At 45.8% G+C, this 25,997-nt stretch overlaps 1 protein-coding gene across 2 annotated transcripts in view; it reads left to right on the forward strand.

The window, feature by feature from the left end:
• Window positions 1–25,997, forward strand: part of AGMO (alkylglycerol monooxygenase) — a 208,047-nt gene that overhangs the window by 64,646 nt on the left and 117,404 nt on the right. For both annotated transcript variants that reach the window (XR_014474784.1, XM_083186794.1), the window contains exons 4-5: window positions 5,645–5,748; window positions 21,908–22,003. Coding sequence is in view for 1 of the 2 variants with exons in the window: in XM_083186794.1 (XP_083042920.1) it covers window positions 5,645–5,748; window positions 21,908–22,003 (200 nt within the window). In the remaining variant the exon portion in view is untranslated. The remainder of the gene's footprint in view (window positions 1–5,644; window positions 5,749–21,907; window positions 22,004–25,997) is intronic.

The raw sequence follows: 25,997 nt of genomic DNA on the forward strand, positions 1-25,997 counted from the left end.
GCTAAAAATACTACAAAAGCGTTTCCTCTGCCAGAACCAGCCTTGGACAATGGGAAGATTTTATTTTTTAACATATTGTATAAATTTAAATGCATTTTGCTTTGATTAACAGCTCATGTATTATGCCATAATGTGTAGTCATTATAATACAGATCTAGCCACGGTCATCTGTCCTACCTATGGCGATTGGCCCGACAAACGAGAAGTGTCTCAGCGTGGAGAAGCATTGGACAACCTGGCTAGTGTGGCGTATGGCGTTGCCAGGAAGTGTAATGCTTATATTTATCCACCAGATGTCGCTTTTGAAAATCACCAATGCAGATGCATGAGGTCTCAATGATATACACTACAGTAATATAGGGCCTCATTCAGACCTGCTTGCTAGGCAGCATATATTCGCTTCCTAGCAAGCAGGTAAACACCACCCCACCAAACGCACCCCCCTCCCCAAGCAAATCCCCACAGTACCAAGCCAGCGGATGTGTTGGGAATTATTTTCCTCCTTCGCATCCCATCCACCCATCATTGAGCAAACACCCCGGCGAGTGTGAAACTTGACGTTCGTTCCAGGGGTTTGCACATTGGCATATTTGCTTGTGCGCAAACCCCCACCATTGGCCTGGGGAGCGAATTCAGACCACATAGGACTGGTCTGAATTGCCCCAAATATCCAAAAAACTACGTTACCATTTTGTAAATATGGCATGCTACGTAGTCAGTTATTATCGGCCCGCCACCGTGTTGTGCTGTAATTATGCAACATAGACGCTCATCCAGCCCCAGGGACTCGATGGGGAAATGTATGCCAAGTTTATCTCCGTAAGAGTGAGCTAAGCTCGGCATAGAATTCCCTACCGAGTCCCAAAGGCGGACAGTAAATGGCAATGGCGCTTCACATATCAATCCGTGGCACTGTAGTGTAGTTTTCATTATCGGAGTAATCGCCACCTAGCTGTGAAGCAGTGTAGCAGTGTAATTACATGCTTTCACCATAGTACGCCTTAGTGCACCATAACGGGACATTTCTCATGGCGGGACAAGGAAACCCGGATGGTGGGCCAACAGGCTAGATCAGCGTGGCTACATCTGTACCATAGAGATTTGGAGTACAGTTCAAAGTGATTAAATGCATCCACCGCTGTACATAGAATGGTAGATTGCCCCATACGCCCCGATTACAACTGCGGCATGTCTACAAACATTGACATACTATATTTAGTTTTAGTTTATATTGGTGTAATCGGCCATTTTGGAATTTTGCAGTTCTTAGGAGATAATGAAATAGGAATATAAAATTATTTTAAAAAGCGGTAATACCATTTTCCTACTCTTACACGCGTGTACTTATCCCCAATTGTTGCATTAATACAATACAAGTTTATTTACTTTTTCTGCTTTACATTCCTGAATGGAGACTATTTCTAGCTGAGTAAATGCTATACAGTATGTGGGGAATTTATGGCACTTGGCCCCGGTCCCATGTATAAAGTGCCGTATAATCTGACACTGAGCACTACGCTGCAGAACACAGATTTTTATTCTGCGTGATGAGACTTTGTGAAAATTTCATTTTAGATTTATCCATCAGATCTGTTACATCTCAATTTTGCAGCCGCATTGGCAACCCTGCGAGGAATCACACATTTACTGTATCCTGGCAGGAATCACGCTTATTCTACTCTGACAGGAATCACACGCTATTCTACCCTGACAGGAATCACACACTATTCTACTCTGACAGGAATCACACGCTATTCTACCCTGACAGGAATCACACGCTATTCTACCCTGACAGGAATCACACGCTATTCTACTCTGACAGGAATCACACGCTAATTCTACTCTGACAGGAATCACACGCTATTCTACCCTGACAGGAATCACACGCTATTCTACCCTGACAGGAATCACACGCTATTCTACTCTGACAGGAATCACACGCTATTCTACTCTGACAGGAATCACACGCTATTCTACCCTGACAGGAATCACACATTTACTGTATCCTGGCAGGAATCACGCATTTTCTACTCTGACAGGAATCACACGCTATTCTACTCTGAGAGGAATGACACGCTATTCTACTCTGACAGGAATCACACGCTATACTACCCTGACAGGAATGACACGTTATTCTACTCTGACAGGAATCACACACTATTCTACTCTGACAGGAATCACACGCTATTCTACCCTGAGAGGAATGACACGCTATTCTACTCTGACAGGAACGACACGCTATTCTACCCTGACAGGAATGACACGCTATTCTACTCTGACAGGAATCACACGCTATTCTACACTGACAGGAATCACACGCTATTCTACACTGACAGGAATCACACGCTATTCTACCCTGACAGGAATCACACGCTATTCTACTCTGACAGGAATCACACGCTATTCTACCCTGACAGGAATCACACGCTATTCTACTCTGACAGGAATCACACGCTATTCTACCCTGACAGGAATCACACATTTACTGTATCCTGGCAGGAATCATGCATATTCTACTCTGACAGGAATCACACGCTATTTTACTCTGACAGGAATGACACGCTATTTTACTCTGACAGGAATGACACGCTATTCTACTCTGACAGGAATCACACACTATTCTACTCTGAATGGAATCACACGCTATTCTACCCTGACAGGAATCACACGCTATTCTACCCTGACAAGAATGACACGCTATTCTACCCTGACAGGAATCACACACTATTCTACACTGACAGGAATCACACGCTATTCTACTCTGACAGGAATCACACGCTATTCTACTCTGACAGGAATCACAAGCTATTCTACACTGACAGGAATCACACGCTATTCTACTCTGACAGGAATCACACGCTATTCTACTCTGACAGGAATCACAAGCTATTCTACCCTGACAGGAATCACACGGTATTCTACTCTGACAGGAATCACACGGTATTCTACTCTGACAGGAATCACACGCTATTCTACTCTGACTGGAATCACACGTTATTCTACTCTGACAGGAATCACACACTATTCTACCCTGACAGGAATCACACGCTATTCTACCCTGAGAGGAATCACACACTATTCTACCCTGACAGGAATCACACGCTATTCTACACTGACAGGATTCACACGTTATTCTACCCTGACAGGAATCACAAGCTATTCTACCCTGACAGGAATCACATGTTATTCTACACTGACAGGAATCACACGCTATTCTACCCTGACAGGAATCACACGCTATTCTACCCTGACAGGAATCACACGTTATTCTACTCTGACAGGAATCACACACTATTCTACCCTGACAGGAATCACACGCTATTCTACACTGACAGGAATCACACGCTATTCTACCCTGAGAGGAATCACACACTATTCTACCCTGACAGGAATCACACGCTATTCTACCCTGACAGGAATCACACGCTATTCTACCCTGAGAGGAATCATACATGTAGGCTACTGTGACAAGAATCATACATGTTTGTCACTGACAGGAACCATACATGTAGGTCACTGTGACAGAAATCGGTACTCTTTACCTAGAACGGCGCCCGCGATTAGCATCGCGGGCGTCGGGGGTAAAAAATCGCGGCCATCGCGCGTACATTAAAAACGGGTGCGACGCGATGCCCGCGATTTTCCCATAGGGATCAATGTTAAAAGTCAGATTGGACGCGATTTTAGTGTTAAATGCCTCAATGCCCGCGATATTTACATAGGAAACAATGTTAAATGGGCCACAGAGCCCTAGTAGTCCCCCTGAAGTCTTAAATGGCCCCCACAATTTTTAACGCCACCCCACGATCAACGTGAACCCAAAGCGTGGCGAGCGCAGCGAGCCCGCGAGGGGCGGCGGTACGCGTCCTCCGACCTTTTCATACCCCCACTATCCACGTCGGCGTGGAGTTGAGAATAGAATAGTGTGGCGAGCGCAGCGAGCCACCGAGCCCGAAGCGTGGCGAGCGCAGCGCGCCCCGCGAGGGGACGCGGATACCTTCACAGTTATACGCGTCCCCTCGCGGGCTTCACAGGTGTCCGTGGCGACGCGGACACCTGTGAAGCCCGCGAGGGGACGCGTTTACCTGTGAAGGTATCCGCGTCCCCTCGCGGGGCTCGCTGCAATCGCCACGCTTCGGGCTCGGTGGCTCGCTGCGCTCGCCACACTATTCTATTCTCAACTCCACGCCGACGTGGATAGTGGGGGTATGAAAAGGTCGGAGGACGCGTACCGCCGCCCCTCGCGGGCTCGCTGCGCTCGCCACGCTTCGGGTTGACGTTGATCGTGGGGTGCCATTAAAAATTGTGGGGGCCATTTCAGACTTCAGGGGGACTATTAGGGCTCTGTGGCCCATTTAACATTGTTTCCTATGGAAAAATCGCGGGCATTGAGGCATTTAACACTAAAATCGCGTCCAATCTGACTTTTAACATTGATCCCTATGGGAAATCGCGGCCATCGCGGCCATCGCATCGCACCCGTTTTTTAGTGCATTCGATGGTCGCGATGGGCGCCGTTCTAGGTAAAGAGTACCCAGGAATCATACATGTAGGTCACTGTGACAGGAATCATACATGTAGGTCACTGTGACAAGCGGACTCACCTCAGGTTCACATCGTCTAGAAATTCTGTGTGTAGACACAGCTGGCACAGAGTATATTGGGACTTGTATTTCCCCAGCAGTCACAATGTTTATGGAAGTATATCATTTGTATTGTAATAATTACATACTTTTTATTTTTTTAACAGAGGTTAATATACATGTAGGTCACTGTGACAGGAATCATATATGTAGGTCACTGTGACAGGAATCATACATGTAGGTCACTGTGACAGGAATCATATATGTAGGTCACTGTGACAGTAATCATACGTGTAGGTCACTGTGACTGGAATCATACATGTAGGTCACTGTGACAGGAATCATACATGTAGGTCACTGTGACAGGAATCATACATGTAGGTCACTGTGAAAGGAATCATACATGTAGGTCACTCTGACTGTAATCATACATGTAGGTCACTGTGACAGGAACCATACGAGTAGGTCACTGTGACAGAAATCATACATGTAGGTCACTGTGACAGGAATCATACATGTAGGTCACTGTGGGGGGGTAACCTATAAATGTGGGGGAAAAACTGCCCAGAACACATTTTGAAAGGGGGTGTGGCCACGCCCACTTTACCTGTGACCACGCCCACTTTACCCGTGGCCAAAATTTCCTAAATGTGTACTGAATTCTGCCCCTCAAATGTTTAAGGGTATGCTATATAGTACAGATCTATACTATATAGTCCAAATCGAATACATTTTGTGTACCGTTCCATTCAAACCCGATTCGATCGAATCGCAAGCAAAATCGCACCATGTGATCACTGATGTTGACAGGATGGAGACTGTAGTACCTGTGTGAGAATTCATCATTCACAGCACAGCCTGACGGCATGAGGCTGCTGGCAATGTGTTCTGGGAATTGTAGTACAAGCTGACTCACCTCAGGTTCACATCGTCTAGAAATTCTGTGTGTAGACACAGCTGGCACAGAGTATATTGGGACTTGTAGTTCCCCAGCAGTCACAATGTTTATGGAAGTAAATCATTTGTATTGTAATAATGACATACTTTTTATTTTTTAACAGAGGTTAATATAGTTTGGGCCGGTCATCAAACTCACCACAGCTCGGAGGATTACAACCTAACTACTGCATTACGACAGTCATTTCTGCAGAAATATTTTTCGTGGGTAAGTCACACAATTTATATATTCAGGGGCGTAATCCTAAAAAATTGAAGTTCCAGCAACGGGTCCAGTCATGAAGCTGAGATCACTGACACACACAGAGCATTTTGTGAAAATATAAGGTGGTAATTTGCAAAGGTTACATACCCCAGCACGGAATTGGCAACCTTATATAGGCGTGCACATTCAGAAGGAAGTGGACGGGCAGCTGCCCCTCCCCCCGCGCACGCGCGTCATCTGCCCATTACCATGAGAACACCCAGTGTTCTCATGGGAATGCCCATGTAACGCTGGGCGTTCCCATATACTAAAGGGCCAGCCCGACGCCCCCCTCTGCCCTCCATTCGCAAGCATGGATGAGTGCACCCAGCGACCAGTTTGGTCACCATGGAACCACGCACCAAGCGCATGCGCAATGCAGAAACATCAGTCCCCGTGTGAAGGCAGGATATCTGCAAATGGACCGGAATAAGGTCCTATGTATATGCCATGTGTCCCCACACAGACTAGAAGAAGTGGTGCTACTGTATGTATGTTTCACATACCTCAGCCAGAACGGTAAGTGGTACTATGCTTATGTCACATTTCACTGAACAGAATAAGTAGTTGCACTATGCATTTTAGATTTCCCAGCACAGAATGAGAAACATAATATGCATATGTCACAAACCTTGGCACAGAATGAGAGGCATGATACTATGCATGTGTTATCTGTCTCAGCGCAGAATGAAAGAAGTGGTGCTGTGCATTTGTTACCTACAGAATCTCAGCGCAGAATGAGAAAATTGCACAATGCACATAGCACAATGGCCCTTATTCTGGTTGGTGCGGTAATATCCGCGTGCGTTCGTGCCGCCGATGTTTTGTGTCTGCGCATGTGCAGAGGCGTTTCTGCGCATGTGCGAGCGGGGCGTACGGCCAAATCCCGCATGAAATGTGAACACTCCGAGCAGGGGCTGGAGAGGGGTGTGAAGGGCTATTTGGGCTCATTACCATATGCATACGCCCCGCGTTTCATGGGCGTTCACATGCAAACGCTGGGCGTACGTATGGTAATGCGGCCGTGACGCACGTGTAGGGGGCGGACATATGACATCGCCGGATGTTAGCTGCCCGCCCAGATCCCTGCTTTTGCACGGAAAAATGTCCGTGTGGTCTGAGGTTGCGGGAGCTGGCGGACCACTCGGCCCTGCATTCGATGGTCTGTGACCATCGAATGATGGGGGAGGTTCCCTGAGATGGAGGGCGTATTCCATGAAAAATACACGTGCGGTCCGTTCGGACAGCTTCTTGCCGCGTACGGACGGAGTTGGCGATCCATATGGAAGGCGGGGTTTCGCACGCACGGTCCTGGCCGCATATTCGGATCCGGCCGCACCGATCAGAATAAGGGCCAATGAGAGAAGTGGTACTATGCATCTGGGAAAAGGTGTTTATGCTGCGTCTACACATTGCATTTTGACAGGTCCCTTTAAAGAAACCTGTTTGGCAGGAAGGAGATTGCACATTTAAGTCTATGGCTGCGTCTGCACATTGCGTCTTAGCAGGATGCAGTCGAACAGGAGCTGTTTAGCAGGATGCAGTGGAGCAGGAGCTGTTTAGCAGGATGCTTACTCAAGAGGATATATACACAAGCCTGCATCATTCTGCTAAAACGCAATGTGTAGACACAAGAAACTACATCATGCTAAACAGGATCCTGTTCAACTGCATCCTGCTAAAATGCAATGTGTAGACGCAGCCTTTGTAATAGAATGTTCAAATCTATTATAAATGAATTGCAACTGCCATCTGTCTAGTTCCACTCATCAACTGCCATTCAGCAGATCCATCCGATAATACAGCACTTGTGAATGTCCGAGGCAGGAATCCCCAGTAAAACATATACTGGAGTGTTTGTGAATCACAGACATGGTGGGACTCCAGCGGATAATCCTCCGGTATTGCAGAATGGGGGTTTAATACTTCACCCACTTAAAATCTCTCCACGGGAGGTTGGCAGAGGATGGCTGCAATCATCTCCACACGTCTTTTGCTACCTAGATACACTTTTAAACTGCCCACAAGTTCTGCTCATTTTCATCAAATTAATTTACATGTTACCGAGTGAATTTATATTGATATTTATGGGATATATATATATATATATATCGCTTGTAGGCCGTCGCAGCATCGCCTTATCTGAATGCAAAATCTATTTATAAAAGTAATTTCCCCAGGCGCGGATTGCTTACCACAGCGTATCTCTTTAAGCAAAGCATAAACAAGCTGAGCTGTGCTTAATTACACCTGTTCCGTCCCGCGAGCCAAGAAAAATATCTGAACAGCGTAGAGAAGGAGGGCTGGACTGATCGGCATCTATTATGGCCTGTAACAGTTTATGTTGCAGCAGGTGCCTGGGAAATGTGTAAGGTCATCTGGCCAGTGTTAGTATATAAAACAGGAAAAGACATCTTACAGGCTCGCCTTGCCATGTGCTGCTTCGAGGATTTCTGTCAAACCATAAACCACATTTTCACAAGCATTGCAGGGTATGAAGACATGAGCCTCAGGCGATAGGGGTAGTAACAAAGAAAATATAGCACATAAGGAGCCCATTTTGTACTGTCATATGTCCGTGAAAGCACCAAAACTAATAGACATACAGGTATTCTTCAGCGGCGTAACTTCATTTTGGGCGCCCCCCCGCCATTAAAGGGAGGGCGCCCAGCCACTCACCCGCCCCTCCGCCCGCCGCACTAACCCCCGCAGTCTTACCTAGGTTCAGTACACGCTGGTCCCGGCTCCCTTCTTATGCTATGAGGACCACCACAAAATGTCCGCCCCCATACAGCAGACAGTTTCAAAGAACTGTGTGCTATATGGGGGCGGCCATTTTGTGGTGGTCCTCAGCAGAAGAAGGGAGCCGGGACCAGCGCGTACTGAACACAGGTAAAGACTGGGGATGGGGGGGCTTGCGGGGGTTGGTGCGGCGGGCGGCGGGGTTTAACTATAGCACTGCAGCCCCCGGCGCCCGCACATGCATAGCACCCCCCCGCGGTCGCAGGGGCTGCGGTGCTATAGTTACGCCACTGGTATTCTTATTCTGACTAAGGTAATCCTGTCAACTGCACACAGCTGAGGCAGCCATTTTGTGTGGTGAACCAATATTCAGGATACAGCTGCCTCTGAGAATTACTGAAATCAGTAATACCCCTTTCACATAGCAATGCCGGTTCGGAGCTGGGATCTTGATCCCGGGTCCAACCCGGCAACGACCAGGGTCCGGCACTTTCACATTAAACCCGGTTCGCCCATTATATAGAAAACATGGGTTTAACTCTTCTTATAACCCGGGTCGAATTGCCTGGTTTGTCGACCTGGGTTTATAAGCTTTGGTGCTTTTACACCGCACCTCGACCCAGGTTGACCCGAAAATTACCAGGGTCCAGTGTGAAAGGGGTATAAGTGTCATAGACTGGGTATTATCCAAGGCAGGTTGCCAGTGCAACCACCGGGAAATGTTGGTCAACAATTTATCATGTCAACGTGTTATGCATGTAGATATGATGAATGTGAAAATGGTCACAGTTGAACATTTGTATACAAACGGGGAAAGGAGGGGAGGGGAGTGGAAGGCGTGTCTGTGATGTAGGGGGGCCTGGTGAGGACAAGTGGACCTGCAGCAATACTTGCCTACTGTTCCAGAACTCAAAACTTTGGTGGCTCTCCCACTCAACCGGAGATGTAAACTTGGTTGTATGATCGTTCGATCGTAAGTGATATAAAACACATATGATCTGCTTACGACCGCAAGCAATCCAGACTGATCATACATGCAGCACATGTGATCAGTGGAGCAACTTCTCGACCCACGGGAGGCACCGAAATACCTCACAACCAGTGGCGTAACTATAGCACCGCGGGGGGGGGGGGCGCTGTGCATGGGGGCGCCGGGGGCTGCTGTGCTATAGTTACACCTCCCCCCAATCCCCTGCAGGCTTACCTATTTCGCTGGTCCCGGCGGCTCCGTTCTTCTGCTGAGGACCACCACAAAATGGCCGCCCCCATACAGCAGACAGAAACTGTCTGCTGTATGGGGGCGGCCATTTTTTGGTGGTCCTCAGCAGAAGAACGGAGCCGCCGGGACCAGCGCGAAAGGTAAGGAAAGGTAAGGCTGCGGGGGATTGGGGGGGTTTACACGCCACCCCCCCCCCCTAACGGCGGGGGGGCGCCCAAAACGTAGTTACGCCGCTGCTCACAACGTGCACACAATCGGTCGCACGATCCATCAAAATCGTACATTCGGGCCTACAATCGTTCTGATGTATGGCCAGCTTTAGACGGTGTCCATGTCGACCTATATCGTCACAGGCACCAAAAAATGGAAAAAAATGGCAGAGAGGGTCCTGGAAATAGGGTCCACCTCCCGGCCCCTGGAAAAGGGGACAAGTCTCCTGGAATGCGGAGTCAAACAAGGCGGGGTCCATGGGACCAAATGATGCAAAACGCGCAATTGTAGCCCCTACCCACGGCTTTGCAATGCTGAAATACTGTCATTGCACGGTGGTGACGCGCCCACGAGGAACGCAATCACACTGGCCACGCCCTCATATAATGATGTTCCGTCAGCGGCCCCGCCCCCATCCCACCTTTTATCCCATCCTCCCTGCCTCACTGAACTGGATGCCCGGAGAGGGCTCCAGAAAGTTGGCAACCCTGAATAACCCATACCCATTTAATTAGTGTATCCTGTGCAAATAGTTTCACTTTAGCTGCAGAACTATTCCAGTGATCCTCTTACGTCGTTCTATGGTATTTTGGCAAATGTCACCAGGCTATACAGCTTGGCACAGACTCCCCTTTTCTATATAGAAGTGACTGATGGGGAAACTGGATCCAGTAGCGGGATTGAAATGAAAATATTCAGCATCCTTACACCTCTGATCCAAGTGAGAAACTATTCTGAGAACCAAGTCTTTTCACATATGGAGGAAGGTGTAAGGAAAAGTGTGACCACATTGCTCGAGCACTTTTCTCCAATTGTTAAAGTATGTGCTTCAAATAAAAGTGAATGGAAAATTAATAACCTTCCTGTGGAATGAGAAACATTTTCATATTTTAGAATAAGCACATTAACGAGCGGGACACATGCTACGGACATCTGCGCCCCTGGTTCTGAACACCGCGTTCGCCGAATATTTACTCCTTAGCTTTGATATTGCTTCCAATAATTAAAAAAAAAAATTAAACCCCCAAAAATGTAGGGAATGTACGCAGGGGAATATGAACTGCAGCTTAGTCACGTGTTCCATCCACCGTGCAGTGGAGGAGTGAAAAGAATCTCACATACTGTACTGTAGGGATTGTTGATCCCTATGCTAAACTTAGAGGGCAGTTGTTACAGAGGGCTATTGCAAGACAAGGAATGAATGTCAACAAAAACATTATGCATGCAATGGCTACGGCACTGAGTTTTCTTTAAATCACTTGTGCAATCTGTAGCAACTACAACTACATACCTCCCAACATGACCCTCTCCAGGAGGGACACATTGCACTGCTCCTGGACTTCCCTCTTCATTTATGATTACCATCACCTGAGATGACACACCTTTCTTATCAATTAACCTGTTCACCACAGGTGAGGCATACTTGCCTACTTTTGAGCACTAGTTTCAGGGAAATTATAGTTGGTAGTAGAATTTTGGGTACTTGTGGATTATCACGGCTCCCACGATGGCCATCATATGCGAAAAAATCGCATCGCATCACATGCGATTTGATCGCATGCGATCGCATACGATTTTTCACTAAAAAAGCATCCAAATGCATTGGAATTAGTATGAAACATGTTCAATGGCCCCCAAATGGCATTTTTAAGGCTGTACCACCCCCACTATCAACGCGAACCCAAAACGTGGCGAGCGCAGCGAGCCCACGAGGGGCGGCGGTACGCGTCCTACGACCTTTTCATACCCCCACTATCCACGTCGGCGTGGAGTTGAGAATAGAAAGTGTGACGAGCGCAGCGAGCCACCGAGCCCGAAGCGTGGCGAGCGGACGCGGATATCTTCACAGGTATACACGCCCCCTCACGGGCTTCACAGGTGTCCGCGTCCCCTCACGGGCTTCACAGGTGTCCGTGTCCCCTCGCGGGGCTCGCTGCGCTCGCCACACTTCGGGCTCGGTGGCTCTCTGCGCTCGCCACACTTTATATTCTCAACTCCACGCCGACGTGGATAGTGGGGGTATGAAAAGGTCGTAGGACGCGTACCGCCGCCCCTCGCAGGCTCGCTGCGCTCGCCACGCTTCGGGTTCGCGTTGATAGTGGGGGTGGTACAGCCTCAAAAATGCCATTTGGGGGCCATTGAACATGTTTAATACTAATTCCAATGCATTTGGATGATTTTCAGTGCAAAATCGTATGTGATCGCATGCGATGCGATTGCATATGATTTTGACAAAAAACGGCAAAAATTGGTAAAAATCGCATGCCATCGCATGCCACTATATATGGCATGCGATGGCATGCGATGGGAGCCGTGATAATCCACAAGTACCGAATTTTGCACAGCGCCCCATTGAGGGGGCGTGTAATGCTCCACCCAAAGGGCGTGTCTAGTTCCATATATGGAGAGATTGTGAAAAGAGATTGTGAACGTGGCACCTAGAAGCGTGGGTGTGTACTGCTACATCTGAGAGGAATCTTTTAAAATGACTTATATCCAAATGCAGATGATCCCCAAAGCAGTTAGTAAGAGCTACTATACAGTACTTGCTAAAGAAGAGTCACTGATACATATCAGGCAATGTTTATCTGTTGTGTTTTACACATGGTTCCATATAAATGGCCACAAGAGATTTATGTAGCCATAGGGATGCTTGTGTTTTATCACCAATGCTGGGAAATGGTGCCGATGATTCAATGTAAAAGGAATCTATCTCTCATTCCTTCCCCCCCCCCCCAAAAAAAATGTAACAGTGTAATGTGGGCTAGGTGACATGAGGGAGATTGCTAGACTAATGAGGGAGAGAGGGAGATTGCTGCTATGTCAGGGAGTCTCCTGCAGAATGCAGGAGGGGAGATAACTATGATGTAACAGTGCAATGTGGGCTAGGTGAAATGAGGGAGTCTGCTAAGCTAATCGGGGAGAGAGGGAGATTTCTGTTATTTCAGGGATTCTCCTGCATAATGCAGGAGGGTAGGCTACAGGGAGGTGATGACAATCATGCATTAAGAGGGAAGTCCAGGAAGAGAGCATTGTGTCCCTCCTGGAGAGGGTCATTTTGGGAGGTATGCAACTATTGTGTAACTACATACACCCGCATGTCATACTTGCCTACCTGACCCTCTCCATGAGGGAGAAAATGCTCCTTCCTGGACTTCCCTGGTAATGTATGATTGCCATAACCTGTGGTGAAACACCTTTCTTGTCCATCAACTAGCTCCCCACAGGTGATGGCAATCCTATGTTACCGGGGAAGTTTAGGAACAGAACATTTTCTCCCTCATGGAGAGGGTCAGGTAGGCAAGTATGCTACATGTTCTTTCAAGCTAAGGCAACCCATTCATAGTATATATAGGCAAGCACTGGCAGCAGTGGCGCACTCAGGGGGGGTTATGAGTACCCAGAAACCTCCCAGGAGTCTAAGGGCCAGAGCATGAAAGCTGAGGGTCCCTGCTTCTCATGGGTACAAGAATTGTAAAAATCGGCCCTTGGGAACCGGAGATATCTGACTTCAAAGCAGTGGTCCCCATCCAAGCCTGTTGATTGCTCTTCCCAGTCAGATATTTCAGGTTCTGTCTGACTTAGAGTTTTTCTGAGGGTATATTCCAAAAGCTGGGACTCTCCCCCTTTGAGGGACACTAGAAGCTTGTCTCTTCTGTTCCCAGAACCAGAGAGATCAGCCTTCCAGCAGCTGGTTACTGCTCCTGCTCCACACACCTGGTATGTAGTATTATATTCTCGTTGGCAGATTTGTCTTCCTCCTGAACTCTAATCTCCTAGTCCCCAGTACCATTTGGTAGGTGGGATTCTCTGGTTTTTAATTCCATTAAAATCTAAGAAATCTCTTTCCGGGAACTGGAGATATCTGCAGTCAAGCAAGCTGTTCTCCCACCAGAAAATTATGAATAATAAGCCCACTCCACTATACACCCCTCCTCTGCGTATTAAACATCCTCTACCACCCTGGAAGTTATGTATCAGGACCCCTTCATTCAGCCCAATGCCCCCTTCTCCCACCTCATCTCCCACCATCTGTGCAGTAAAGGGGTAATTAGTGGAAATTACTGATCCAGGCCCTACATGCTGAGCGGTTGATATAATACCTCCTACCACCCGCTGGACATCAAATCTTCCCCCACTCCTACCGCTGGAGGATCGGTAGGGGCCCCAATACATTGCTATGCCCAGGGGTCTACACTACTGTTGACGTCACCTGTATGTATGTATATGTTTGTATGTATGTATGTATGTATGTATGTATGTATATATATATATATTTATTTATTTATTTATTATTATTATTATTATTATTATTATTTATATACATTTGGTAATACTTTAACTGACCCGGCATATACTGGGTAACCTAAATGTCCATCTCCGTGCTTTGCTCTGCCCCTCTGGAAACCCCCTTCTGAAAATCCTGCGTTTGCCACTGACTGGCAGAAGCAGATCTAGACTTCTTTTTTTTGTAGGGGTGTGGGGGTGGGGTGGCTCACAGCACAGCATCTAGTGCGCAGGGGTCTCAGAGTTGTGACTATTTTCCCTTTGTGGAAAGGACCCGGATGTGACGTAAGGTGAGGGCGGAATTTGTAAGATGCCTTTACAGATTTTTTTATTTTATTTTGTCAGTATTTTAGAATGGTGTAGGCCAGGGGTGGCCAAACTGGTCTTCGAGACCTACCAATGGTCCACGTTTCCCAGGTCACCTAGCTGGTGCAAATAAAAAAAAATCCTTAGTAGTAAAGCTGATAAATGGGCGTGGTCAGGGCATGGCCACATGACATGAGGGGGAGTGGCTACATGACAAAACTTTAGAACACAATGACATTTCTGTTTGGGCTTGTGCATAGCATCCTGCACACAAAATGTGTAGGAGTCAGACAAATCATAAATAGGGATATTGCACGACAAAGGCCCGCGGCAAAAATCTACACAGTAATGCCGGTTACATGTCACACACGGTTACAATCGGCCAACTATCAGTAAAAAGGTTGGTGCAGCCTTGCCCCCAGAAACAAGGTGGGTGATTCAGATCTATTCGTAGCGGCCTGGCCAGTTTTGGGGATTTGCACGAATATGAGCACATGTAAACGTTTCGGCGAGTATCACACTAGCTGGTGCGTTTGCTCCAGGAGGGGCAGGCAGGGGCCACACTCAGGGGGCCATGCTCAGCATTTCATCGGCGTTCCCACAAAAATGGTGGACGCACCCATAGAAACGCTGGATTACCCCTGCAAATGCAGATGTGTTGATGCCTGCTTGGGCCAAGCGGCTGACCTCACATGACTTCAGCGCCCGCCCCAAATTCGGTCATCTGCGACTAGAATAAAAGTCCGTCCAGACATTAGTGAACATAAGAAAAATCATTCGATGGTGGGGGACCATCGAAAGATTTTTCGCCCATTCGGCCTCGTGCGAGAGCATCTGCTCGCAATCCAGGGAACATATTCGGCCGGGAAAGCGGTGGATGTTCGGCGAGGCAGCATTTTCCTGCATACTAAGCTGCAAATACACGCAGCCTAGTGAACTAGTACGAATTACCCCCTAGGAAACCCTTGCTCCAGCCTGACCATTCATTAGAGGAGTTTACAAGCAATGAGCTCTCAGTGTGACCCCGTTTGTACAGTAAGTTATATATGGCCGCAGTACAGAATGCCTGGAAGCTGCGAGATACTTTTGCAAATCACATAAATTGGACACAGAGCAAGTGGAAGAAAATCCAGTTATAAACTGACCGAATGTTGCCAGAAAATGGCGCGCGGCGGATCAGTCGCACCTGCAGCTCATTATTACAACTTAAACTCCATGTAAAATATTGCACTTGTAACGTGTCCCCCGTCCCCAGAGATATCCTGTAACTGGACCTGGAGAGTGCGGATTATATCGGTGTATTGCAGGAATCTCACTTTGGGTTCATCTGTGTGTATCCGAGTCCATTATTTTCCTCACCTTGGGTTAAAATGTGAAGATTGAAATGGAGTCCATTTACTCCCCAGCTGGAAACACTTTCTGATACTAAGTGGCCAGCAGCGGGCTGCGATAAACCAGCACTAGTTTATACTGTGGCTGCTTAAATGTGACTTATTGCTGTATACATACATACATATAACTGCGTAGGTATATAATGTATGCAGGAATATGTCTTATAATTATTATTATTACATTAAATATATCATAATCTGCTTCAAATTCAATGTTTCAATTATTATTACAGTACATAATAATGCAGTGACACAATTGCAGAAAATACTATTGTCATGATAAAATATTTATATAATATAGGGGCTTATTCATCATGTTCGTTATCGGGGATTGGACGGGTCCTGATAATTAGGTATCCAACTTAATATGCGCAGCAATGGTGGGAGCAAATTCAAGGTGACTCCGCTGCACTGCAGAGACGGATGATCTGAAAATTCGCCTTCGCAATTCTTTTCATCGATAGGAGCCAAAATGGGGGAGGGGGAGGGATCCAAAATGATCCCTCTTAGCAATTGTAACTTCTTCCCAGTTGGCAAAGGTACAGCAATATTGTATAACATTTTCGGAGCTTGATGGATTTGCAACTCCATACTAGTGCATGTACCGTCCCGATTCAGACGTGCTCGCTGGGCTGTGTGTGTCCGTAGCCCGACAAGCAGATTAGCGCCGCCCAGCCGACCGAAGAAAACATTTGCTGAAGATGCTTGCAGCCGTAGCCTGCGCATGTGCATTACAAGCTATGGGCATGTGCAGAAGGGCAAACATATTGGGTGACATTTAATAGGATCCGATTTTTTTGCACTTTCAAAATCGCCCATTATCGCACTTTTTGAAATCGCATTTTTTGCTGCCAATTCACATATTTAATGAGGTGCGTATTCCGGGGGGAAAAAAAGCGATTAAGTGCAATAATGGGCGATTTTTAGGCATGAAAATGTGTGTTTTAGGCATGAAAATGTGTGAATTTGAGGTAATGTGCGATTTTGTGTTTATTAAAAAAAAAAAAAAAAAAAAAAACAGCATGAGGTCCCCCCTCCTGAGCATAACCAGCCCCAGGCTCATTGAGCCGGACCTGGTTCCAAAAATACGGGGGACAAAAAGCATAGGGGTCCCCCGTATTTCTGAAACCAGCCCCAGACTCTTGGACCGGTCCTGGTTCTAAAAATATGGGGGACAAAAAATATGGGGGTCCCCCGTATTTTGAAACCAGCACCGGGCTCCAACAGCCCGCAGTGTCATGCCACAGCCGGGGGACACTTTTTACAAAAGGTCGCCCGGCCGAAACATGAGCACCGTGGCTGGTCAGCCTTGGACGGGGTACCTGGAAGAGTGGGGACCCACCAATAAAGGGGTCCCCCACCAGGCTTCACCCGCCCAGGGCTGAAGCCCGGGGCTGTCACCGGTGTCCGTGGCCAGTGGACGCCGTCCTGATAGGGTTAAAACTCACATACGTAACATTGCTTTATCCAGGAGAATTACAAGTGCCAGCAGACCTCCCCGGCATGCTGGGACTTGGAGAAGCACAAGTCCCAACATGCGGGGCATTAATGGGCCCACCTGTAAAAAGAATGTTAAAATAAAACTTTATTTCACACACCTCACTTTTACACCAATATACTTACCAATCCAGGATCCAGCGCTGGTCTGTCTGCAGCATAGCCGGCTCACCCCGCACTAACAGTTCAATGAGCCCAGGGCTGGTTATGCTCAGGAGGGGGGACCCCACGCCGTTAAATAAAAAAAAAAACACTTTAACACATTTTTTATCACATGACCATGCACAGATCTCAATGATCTGTGCACAGTTCTGGCCAATTCGCATTTCAGAACCTGGTCTAAATGTTTGGCGATTTTTAGACACATTTTCCCGAATTCGCATCTCATTAAAGATGCGAATTGTATACTTTTCAATAGGAAAACATCTGGATGCGAGTTCCGGTGCGACTAAAAATCGCACTTTCAGAAAATACGATTCTGATCGGCTTTTTTTGCCGTTTTTTGCATCTCATTAAATATGCGGGCAGCTGACGTCATGTGACAGCCGCATTTGCATGGGAACGCCCAGCGTTTGCATGGGGACGCCCCATGTCCCAGTGCCGCCACCACCCTCCCACATGTGCGATCTCCATGCCGACTGTGCGGGTCGGTGAAGGCCCCCACACAAAAACCCTGCACATGCGCATATGAGACTATGCATTGGTCCCATGAGTCCCCTGCGGACACGCGGGGGACCAAACCAACTACAATCAGGGCCACAGTGCATTATATACTGTATACCGTGAGAGTTCTAGAGCTTGTGAAACCTCCAAGCAGTCTCCTTTCTCACTGCTACTGGCAGATTTGTTATTTCTGTATTTCAAGTGGTTGCACTCTACGCTGTAAGATCTCCGGTGTCGTTTTGTATTTCGTCCCTGGCTTGGTGTAATACATTTATTTATTTTAAGTCCATTAGGGCTTGTACAACACTGGCATTGAAAAATATTGGTTAAGCGTAGACAGAACATGGCACTTTATCCTAAAAAACTGAGCGTTCAGTAACGGCCCCCCAGGTTCTATGCGGCAGCGGCGTTGTACTGTATTATAGTGTGTGATTTACTAACTGGGGAAACCCCCGGTAACTGCATTACATTTATACAGAGCGATAAACGAATGCGGGGAGTCTGTGTGTACAGGTCTGCCACTTATATGAATGTTTAGGTTACAAATTCTTTGAACTTAATTCATTTAATTCAAATATTGTTTATTGATAGGCATCTATATATATACAGTATATGCTATTATGGTAACATCACAGTCTATTTAATTAAAATTTTTAGTCTTTTCTACCACTTTTTGTTTGTGTGTATGTATATGTGTGTGTGTGTGTGTATATATATATATATATATATATATATATATATATATAGTTAGCGGGGTTGCACCCTTTCAAATCCTTGGTTGGCTGCTGCCACCCATTCGCAAGGTCGACTCGCTTGCAGTAACATCCATTTGAAGGGCAGGGGGAAATTCCTAAATTTTTTGATGGAAATCGAGATCTGAAAGAGCATGCATGTGTAAGGTTACTCTGAGCAACCTTACATATGAGTGCACGCTGGGGAGGACATGGGCGGGCAGCTCACTGGTGATGTCAGCTGCCTGCTCCACCCCCCCCACCCGCGTCACGGCCTCATTAGCATGTGAACGCCCAGCATTCTCATCGGAACTCCCATGAAACGCTGGGTGTTCCCATATGCCGATGGGGCTGCCCGGCGTCCCACGCCCCTATCCACCCCACTCCCGCTGTGTTGGGTGCGTGCACCCTTCATATGCACATGTGCAGAAATACGCATGCGCGCAGTGCAACCACTGGACCCCATGCGAACACAAGTAATCCTGAATAAAGTCCATAGTGACGAGGGAACACATAGACTGGATAGCGGTAAAGTCCTGTTCTTTATTTGTAGCAGGTGGACAGCACACAAGGTAACACAGGAAGGATATACTTTAGAGAACAACTCACGTAATCCCCATGTCTCTCACCTATCCCCAAGACTCTTTTAGGCATTGGGAGCAATGTCCCCCTGCTCTGGAAAAACATATAAGAGCAAGTAACAGGTGCTGTTAATACGCAGAGAGCGATTCACAATACATCTTAAAAAATCTGGACTGGATGCTGCTCGGGCTGTTCTAAATCCTGGACTGGATCTTCCACATTCACCTTATGTGGAAGTATGCGGTCCCTGCCACACTCCTTCCCCCTTATCTTCAACCACCCTGGTGAATTTTTAGGTGAGTCCGCTGTCTCGCCCACCTCTAATCATTTCATCCACCCAAATACACAGCCCTCCACCACTTTCCAGTGGTTGTCCACCATTTCCTCTTCCTCCTCCCCTAGCTTCACCATAGGGTTGCTTGGAGGATCGGGACCTACAGTATAAACCTCCTGGGAAGGGCATACACACTGAGATGCTGTTTTACCGGGCGATGCCACACCTCAAACTTAAATGTCTTTAACGCAAAAACCAATGGGTCACACGCAATGTTCCCTCTAATTTTACGAAAGCTGTGTGCGGCAAAAGATTTTGGCTGTGCAACTTTGGAAGGAAATGAAAATTTTTGTGCGTCACTTATATATAACTGGAAAATGACGTTCAGCATTTGTGTTAACTTTACTTCAAAATGATATTAAACGTTTAAACATTCAAAACACAACACACAATGTAGTTAATGGGTGAGACACACATTAATTGAGTCCACAAATGCAACAAGGGACCACTGCTGCTTTGTGCACTCTGTTGTAATGTCTGTGCGCACGCTCTTTGAGATGTGTGCACGCACGTGCGCACAGCTTAGAGGGAACACTGGTCACACGAGCATTTACCTCTTTGTGTGCATCAATTTCAAGGGCGCATGGTCAGGGACCAACACAAACCTCGTCCTAACAAATAATATTTTAAGGACTCCACTGCCCACTTAATGGCCAAGCACTCCTGCGCTACAGTTGAGTACTTGCGCTCTCTGTGCAGTAATTTATGGGCTAAAATAGAGGATAGGCTTCTCCTCCCCTTCTACCTTTCGGGAAAGGACTACCTCTAACCCTGTCCCAGAGGTATACGTCTGCAACACAGACTTTCTTCGAAAATCAGGAGCTCTGTACATACAGTAAAGCTTATCTCAAATCCTGCCAAGCAGTTTCCACTGGTCTAGCCCACGTTATCTTGTCTGGGGACTGTTTCTTAAGACATTCAGTTAGTGGAGCTGCTCTAGTGGCAAAATCCCGTATGGACCTCCAGTAATATCCCACCAGACCAAGAAATGTCCTGAGTTGCGACTTACATGTAAGTTTATAGACCATGTGAGGACTGCTTCTACCTTACTAGGCTGAGGTTTAAGTTGTCCTCCATCTACAATGTTCCCTAAATGCTTCACCTCAACCATATCAATGGCACACTTCTAAGAGTTGGCGGTAACCTCGGTAACTGGAAGGTCGCTGGGGCACCATGTAAATCAAAGGGCAGCACTTTATACTGAAATAAACCCTCTGGGGTAGAGAAGGCCGTATTTGTCTTAGCAGCTTTCATTAAAGGAATCTGCCAATAGCCTTTTGCCAAATCCAAAGATACTGACTCTTGCCTAAATTTTCCACATTCTCATCAACCCTGGGCATAGGGTACGAATCAAAGTGAGAAACTTGATTTAACTGATGGAAGTCATTGCAAAATCTTAACTTGTTAGTTAGATGCACTGTAGGACACAGGCACTTTGGAATTGCTCCAAACCTAATCCTGTATACAATCCTATATACTGTACACGCTAAGGAAGGTGGATTTTTCTCACCAGGATGGTGCTGGAAGTCACCCTCCCTTCAGTTGTGCCCATATACTGTATTTGTCTTCCTAGACATATTATTTTTAACCTTCAAACTAATTTTAACCATTTAAAAATACCAACATAAGATTTTCTTACACTGCTATACATTGAGGATACTAAAAATCCAGACCTGTATTGTAAAAACTCAAAGGAGATTTGTTATTCCTGATGAAGTCTCCCGTGAGATGAAACGCGTTGGGATCATGCTGCATCTGTGATTACAAAAAACTGTTAATACCGAAAAATTATTCCAACTACAAGGAACCTACGTATGTACTGTTATTGTATTTTTAATCAATGTTTTAACACCAATATTTATTAACTCCTTCGTAACTGTGGAGTGACTGTCCATTTAAATATTGGGCGCTGATAACACTATTGTATATGTGACATTGTTTTGAGTTCCTATTCGTAGGGAACTTAGTGTTAATAGTGACCACCTTTGAAAGGAAGTTGACAATTTGAAATGTACAATTGTTGAGATTTTGTTATATATAGAGGCGGCATTCACAGGAAAGAAATTACAACTTGATAAAGTAGCTTAACATTTCAATTTATTACATTAAGTTTCATCAGAAGTTTAACGTTTATATATTTATATATATTTTTGTCTTCTAGATGGTCTATTGGCCAATGGCATTCTTCATTCCACCATCGGTGTTTGCTGTCCATCTCCAGTTTAACCTGCTGTACCAGTTCTGGATACACACTGAGGTAACCTGTTTCCTCTATTCCTCGCCCCACTCATAGCCCAGGGCACTGTCTTGGAAATCACTAGGAACTGATTTATTGTGTACGAGAAATCTTTGTCTGACTCCTATAAAGAAAAACATCTGTTCGTGTTTTTTTTTTTTTAGTTCTTTTACTAAATATATTGCTAAGTTTATAAGGAACAATGAGACCAGTTGGTCTCAATTAGATAACATTCTTTTGTTAAATCTGTATAATATCAAACCCCTTTCTATTCCATGTAACATGTGTCTGTATCTTGTAACATTTTAGACCCTGATAGGAGAACACATTTTAAATGGTTTTCTTTGCCAAGATACAAAGTGTAACCCAGGCAAGATTTTTCTGATAACCCGAAATGCTTATTTTACCGTTCTCGTAATTCCCATTATTTGCACTGGAAATTAATGACTTATTAAGGGTGTGGTGCATTACTGATCATTGGCTGGGACCCACCTAGTACCTGTCACCTTAAAGGACCTAAGAATTATAACAATACTTAAAACATGTAATTATGAAATTGTACAAATATTAAAAATCTTATAGCTCAATTTTAGGACATCCAGACCTTTTATTAATTCAATTAGCAAATGAGATCTAACGTGCATCATAAATTAGGTATTATTCCCGATTTAACCCAATTCGGACACATCAGGCCGAGAAATCGGGTGAAATGAAGCAAATTGCATGTGTTTTAGATCCACTCCGATTCGATGCACATTGGACTGGAGCCGCTAAATCAAGCACTGCGCATAAGATCTGACGGATCGGACAGCCTCTACCAGAACTTGCTGGGATTGCAATGCGTTCTATCACATGCAAAAGGACCTCATACAATATAGGTCCTGGGAGGTTTAATGGGGATCACGACACGCGGGATGGGCTTTTAAATAATAACGATAATGATAAATCACATATTCATAATATTTTGCATTTCACCAACCTCTAATGTAGACTCCAAGGCTAAATTTACTAAAGTTTCTAAAAATGAAAAGTGGCGTTATTTCCCATAGCAACCAATTGGGTAGAAAATTATAGACAGAATTGGATTGGTTGCTATGGGCAACATCTCCTCTTTTCACTTTTATAAACATTAGTAAATATACCCTCAATAGAATAGTAAGAATCAATTAAACAGTAGTATAGGGATCAATTACAGATAAGACACACACTCACATCCTAATACTGATGGAGCACCCTTCATTCAGGCAGGGGCTGGTGGTAGATTCGCCAGCCCCCACGAGCCGCCGGAAGGGGGCCACCGCGCACGCACGAGACTCACGTGCATCCCCTTACAACGGAGTTCCCCCCGGGTCCCCGCCGCCGGTCCCCAACACATTGATTTTCAGATGTAATTGATATTCTATGGGTGAAATTTAATATGATGAGAGATTCAGAAAGTGAGAGATTTGTTAAGAAATCTCCAAATTTTTTAAAGCAGCAATCATTTACACTGCAAAAACAGTTTGATTTGGAAGTGTAAATGATTGCTGCTTTAAAAAATCTGGAGATTTCTTACCAAATCTCTCACTTTCTGAATCTCCCCTCCTATTAAATTTCACCCAATGTGTCAATTTGCAGATATATCAGAATATCGATACATTTTTTATTTTCATTTCCTTAGAAAAATGTTTCTTGGTAATATTGATTTTACTGTTAATACTAGGAATTGTAGATTAAGGGTGGTTGTTATTTGCTGTCACATTTTATGTATACTTATCAGCTTAAAAATGTGTACATCTATTTACCCACAAAATGTTTTCACATCTATCACCCCCCAAAAAACTGTGAAAACGTCTTTTCGACAAAATGCACACTCCCGTTTTTTTTACTTGTGTTTTAATTTGCGAAAACAAGTGCATAAGAGGTCACATGAAAGAGATTTAGGGACTTTATTGTCTGTTATATGCAATTTTAAAAATAAATGTGACAAAATTATTTATAAAAAAAAAAGATTTTTGTGCAAAATAAATGTTAAAATTAAAATAGGACGCCATGCACAAATCAAAATTCAAATAAGGGATCTCCACTAGCTGCCATTCCAAACTGACTCACTCAGTGGGCGGGGCTCCCCTAATTGAATTTCATACTGTGCTGCATCCCCCCCCTGGATCCGCCACTGGAAACGTCACTGCTTGCACACCTCCAAGTTTGGATGCACCTGGTCTAGATAGTTGTTCACGCTAGAACCACAGCAGATGCTCTCACATGAACTCCAGCACAATACTCCTCCACAACACCCATGTAATTACCATCAAGGCATTAAATGACGTCTTTAAAAGGCTTAATTTATTATATTTCAGTAATGCGTCAAACAATACACAACTCTAATAATTCACCGCCTATCTACAGTCTGGGGAAATCCAGTACAGAATCCCCTTTAATTCCTATCTTACAGCTTACTTCCCCCCTCTGGAGTTCTATATTATCCTAGCATGGGCGACTTGCTGAGATTGTTTTATCTCCAGTCTTCAAATATTTTCATTATACACCATAGCGTGGAAATTTGGCGGACGCCGTGTAACACGCTCACTGGAGTAGAAAACGGCCTCATCAGATACAAAAACAGTTGGCGCAGAATAAATTCACACTGAATCCCATGCACTGCAGTGTGCGAGGCCGAGGAAACAGGCATCCTGGTTGTTGCTAACCCGGACCTCCTGTGAAGACTTTACTTAAGAAACAAGGCCACGGAGCCCATCTGTGTAAATACTTGGACATAGGTCTTACAACTCTATAATGTTTTCACTTTCTTTTCCCACTCCTGTACGTCAACAGTAAACTCAGAGATGCCATGTATCATATGAGGGAACGCCATGCCTACAGTCCTGATTGACTAATAACCAGCGTGCAGTGGTATGCCCGGAAATTTTCCAGGCTCAGCTGCACTGCTTCAGCGGGCTGTCTTGGAAAATTTCCGGGCATACCACCAGCAGGTAGTTGTGCGCCAGTGGTGCCTCCAGCTGTGCACCACACGCTCACCACCTCTAGCAGCACCCACCCGTTGCTCCCCCCCATTACCTCAGTGCTCCGGAGATCATACGCCGGAACTCCCCTGCTGCTGCTGCTGCCGCCACCATTATCACTGCATCAGTGACCAGGTGGGCGGCCCCGCTCTGGGGGGTTCAGGGGGACTCGGCAGCGCTCGGGAGTTCGGGAGCCTGAGTCCCCCCGAGCCGCCCCGAACCTCCCTGAGCGTGGCCTGCTACCTGGTCACTGATGCAGTACGAATGGCAATGGGGAGATCCGGTGTAAGATCGCAGGAGGCCGGAGGTCTGAAAAAGGGGGGGCGACAGGAGGGGGGAGTCAGGATTGGCTGTTGCCCTTGAGTGGTGAGTATTGCTGGGGTAGGACAAACTTTCCCTGGTAGGTTTGTCCTCCCCCAGCAAATCCCACCACTCAAGGGGTCAATCACCGGAAGATATTGCCGCGCAGGGCTGCGCATCGCTATCACTATGGCCCCTACACATGGAGCCATGTAGGGGCATTTTCTGAGCGATGTAGTTACATTAAATAAAATCGCTCAGAGAATGTCTGCCTATCGCTATGTGTATAGGTCCCATTACTCTAAAAGAGGTTTTTATTATGACTTCATAGATGGCACCCGTATCCATGACCTATGTGGGTTGAAAATAAAATGCTTTATTATTTCAAAATATCACAGAACAACATCCAATTACAGTACATTAGTAAGACGTTTGAAGTCACATGTACACATATGGCAAATTATGTATTGGAAGACTGTGCAATCAGGCAGCTAGTGAATTGTGTAAAATGCGTTACATACTGTAGGTGTTACAGATTTATAATGTTTACTTTCTTCACTTATTTACATCAACAGTAAACTCAAAAACATCAGGTATCATATTAGGAAACAAGATATCTACAACATGGAATCTTTGATTTTTAGCACAGATCAATGAGGCAGCTACTGAATTGTGTAAAACGCGTTGGTTTCATAGGTCTTACAAACTCAATG

The sequence above is a fragment of the Crinia signifera genome, chromosome 5 (assembly GCF_055691185.1).
Source record: "Crinia signifera chromosome 5, ASM5569118v1, whole genome shotgun sequence".
Lineage (NCBI taxonomy): Eukaryota > Metazoa > Chordata > Amphibia > Anura > Myobatrachidae > Crinia > Crinia signifera.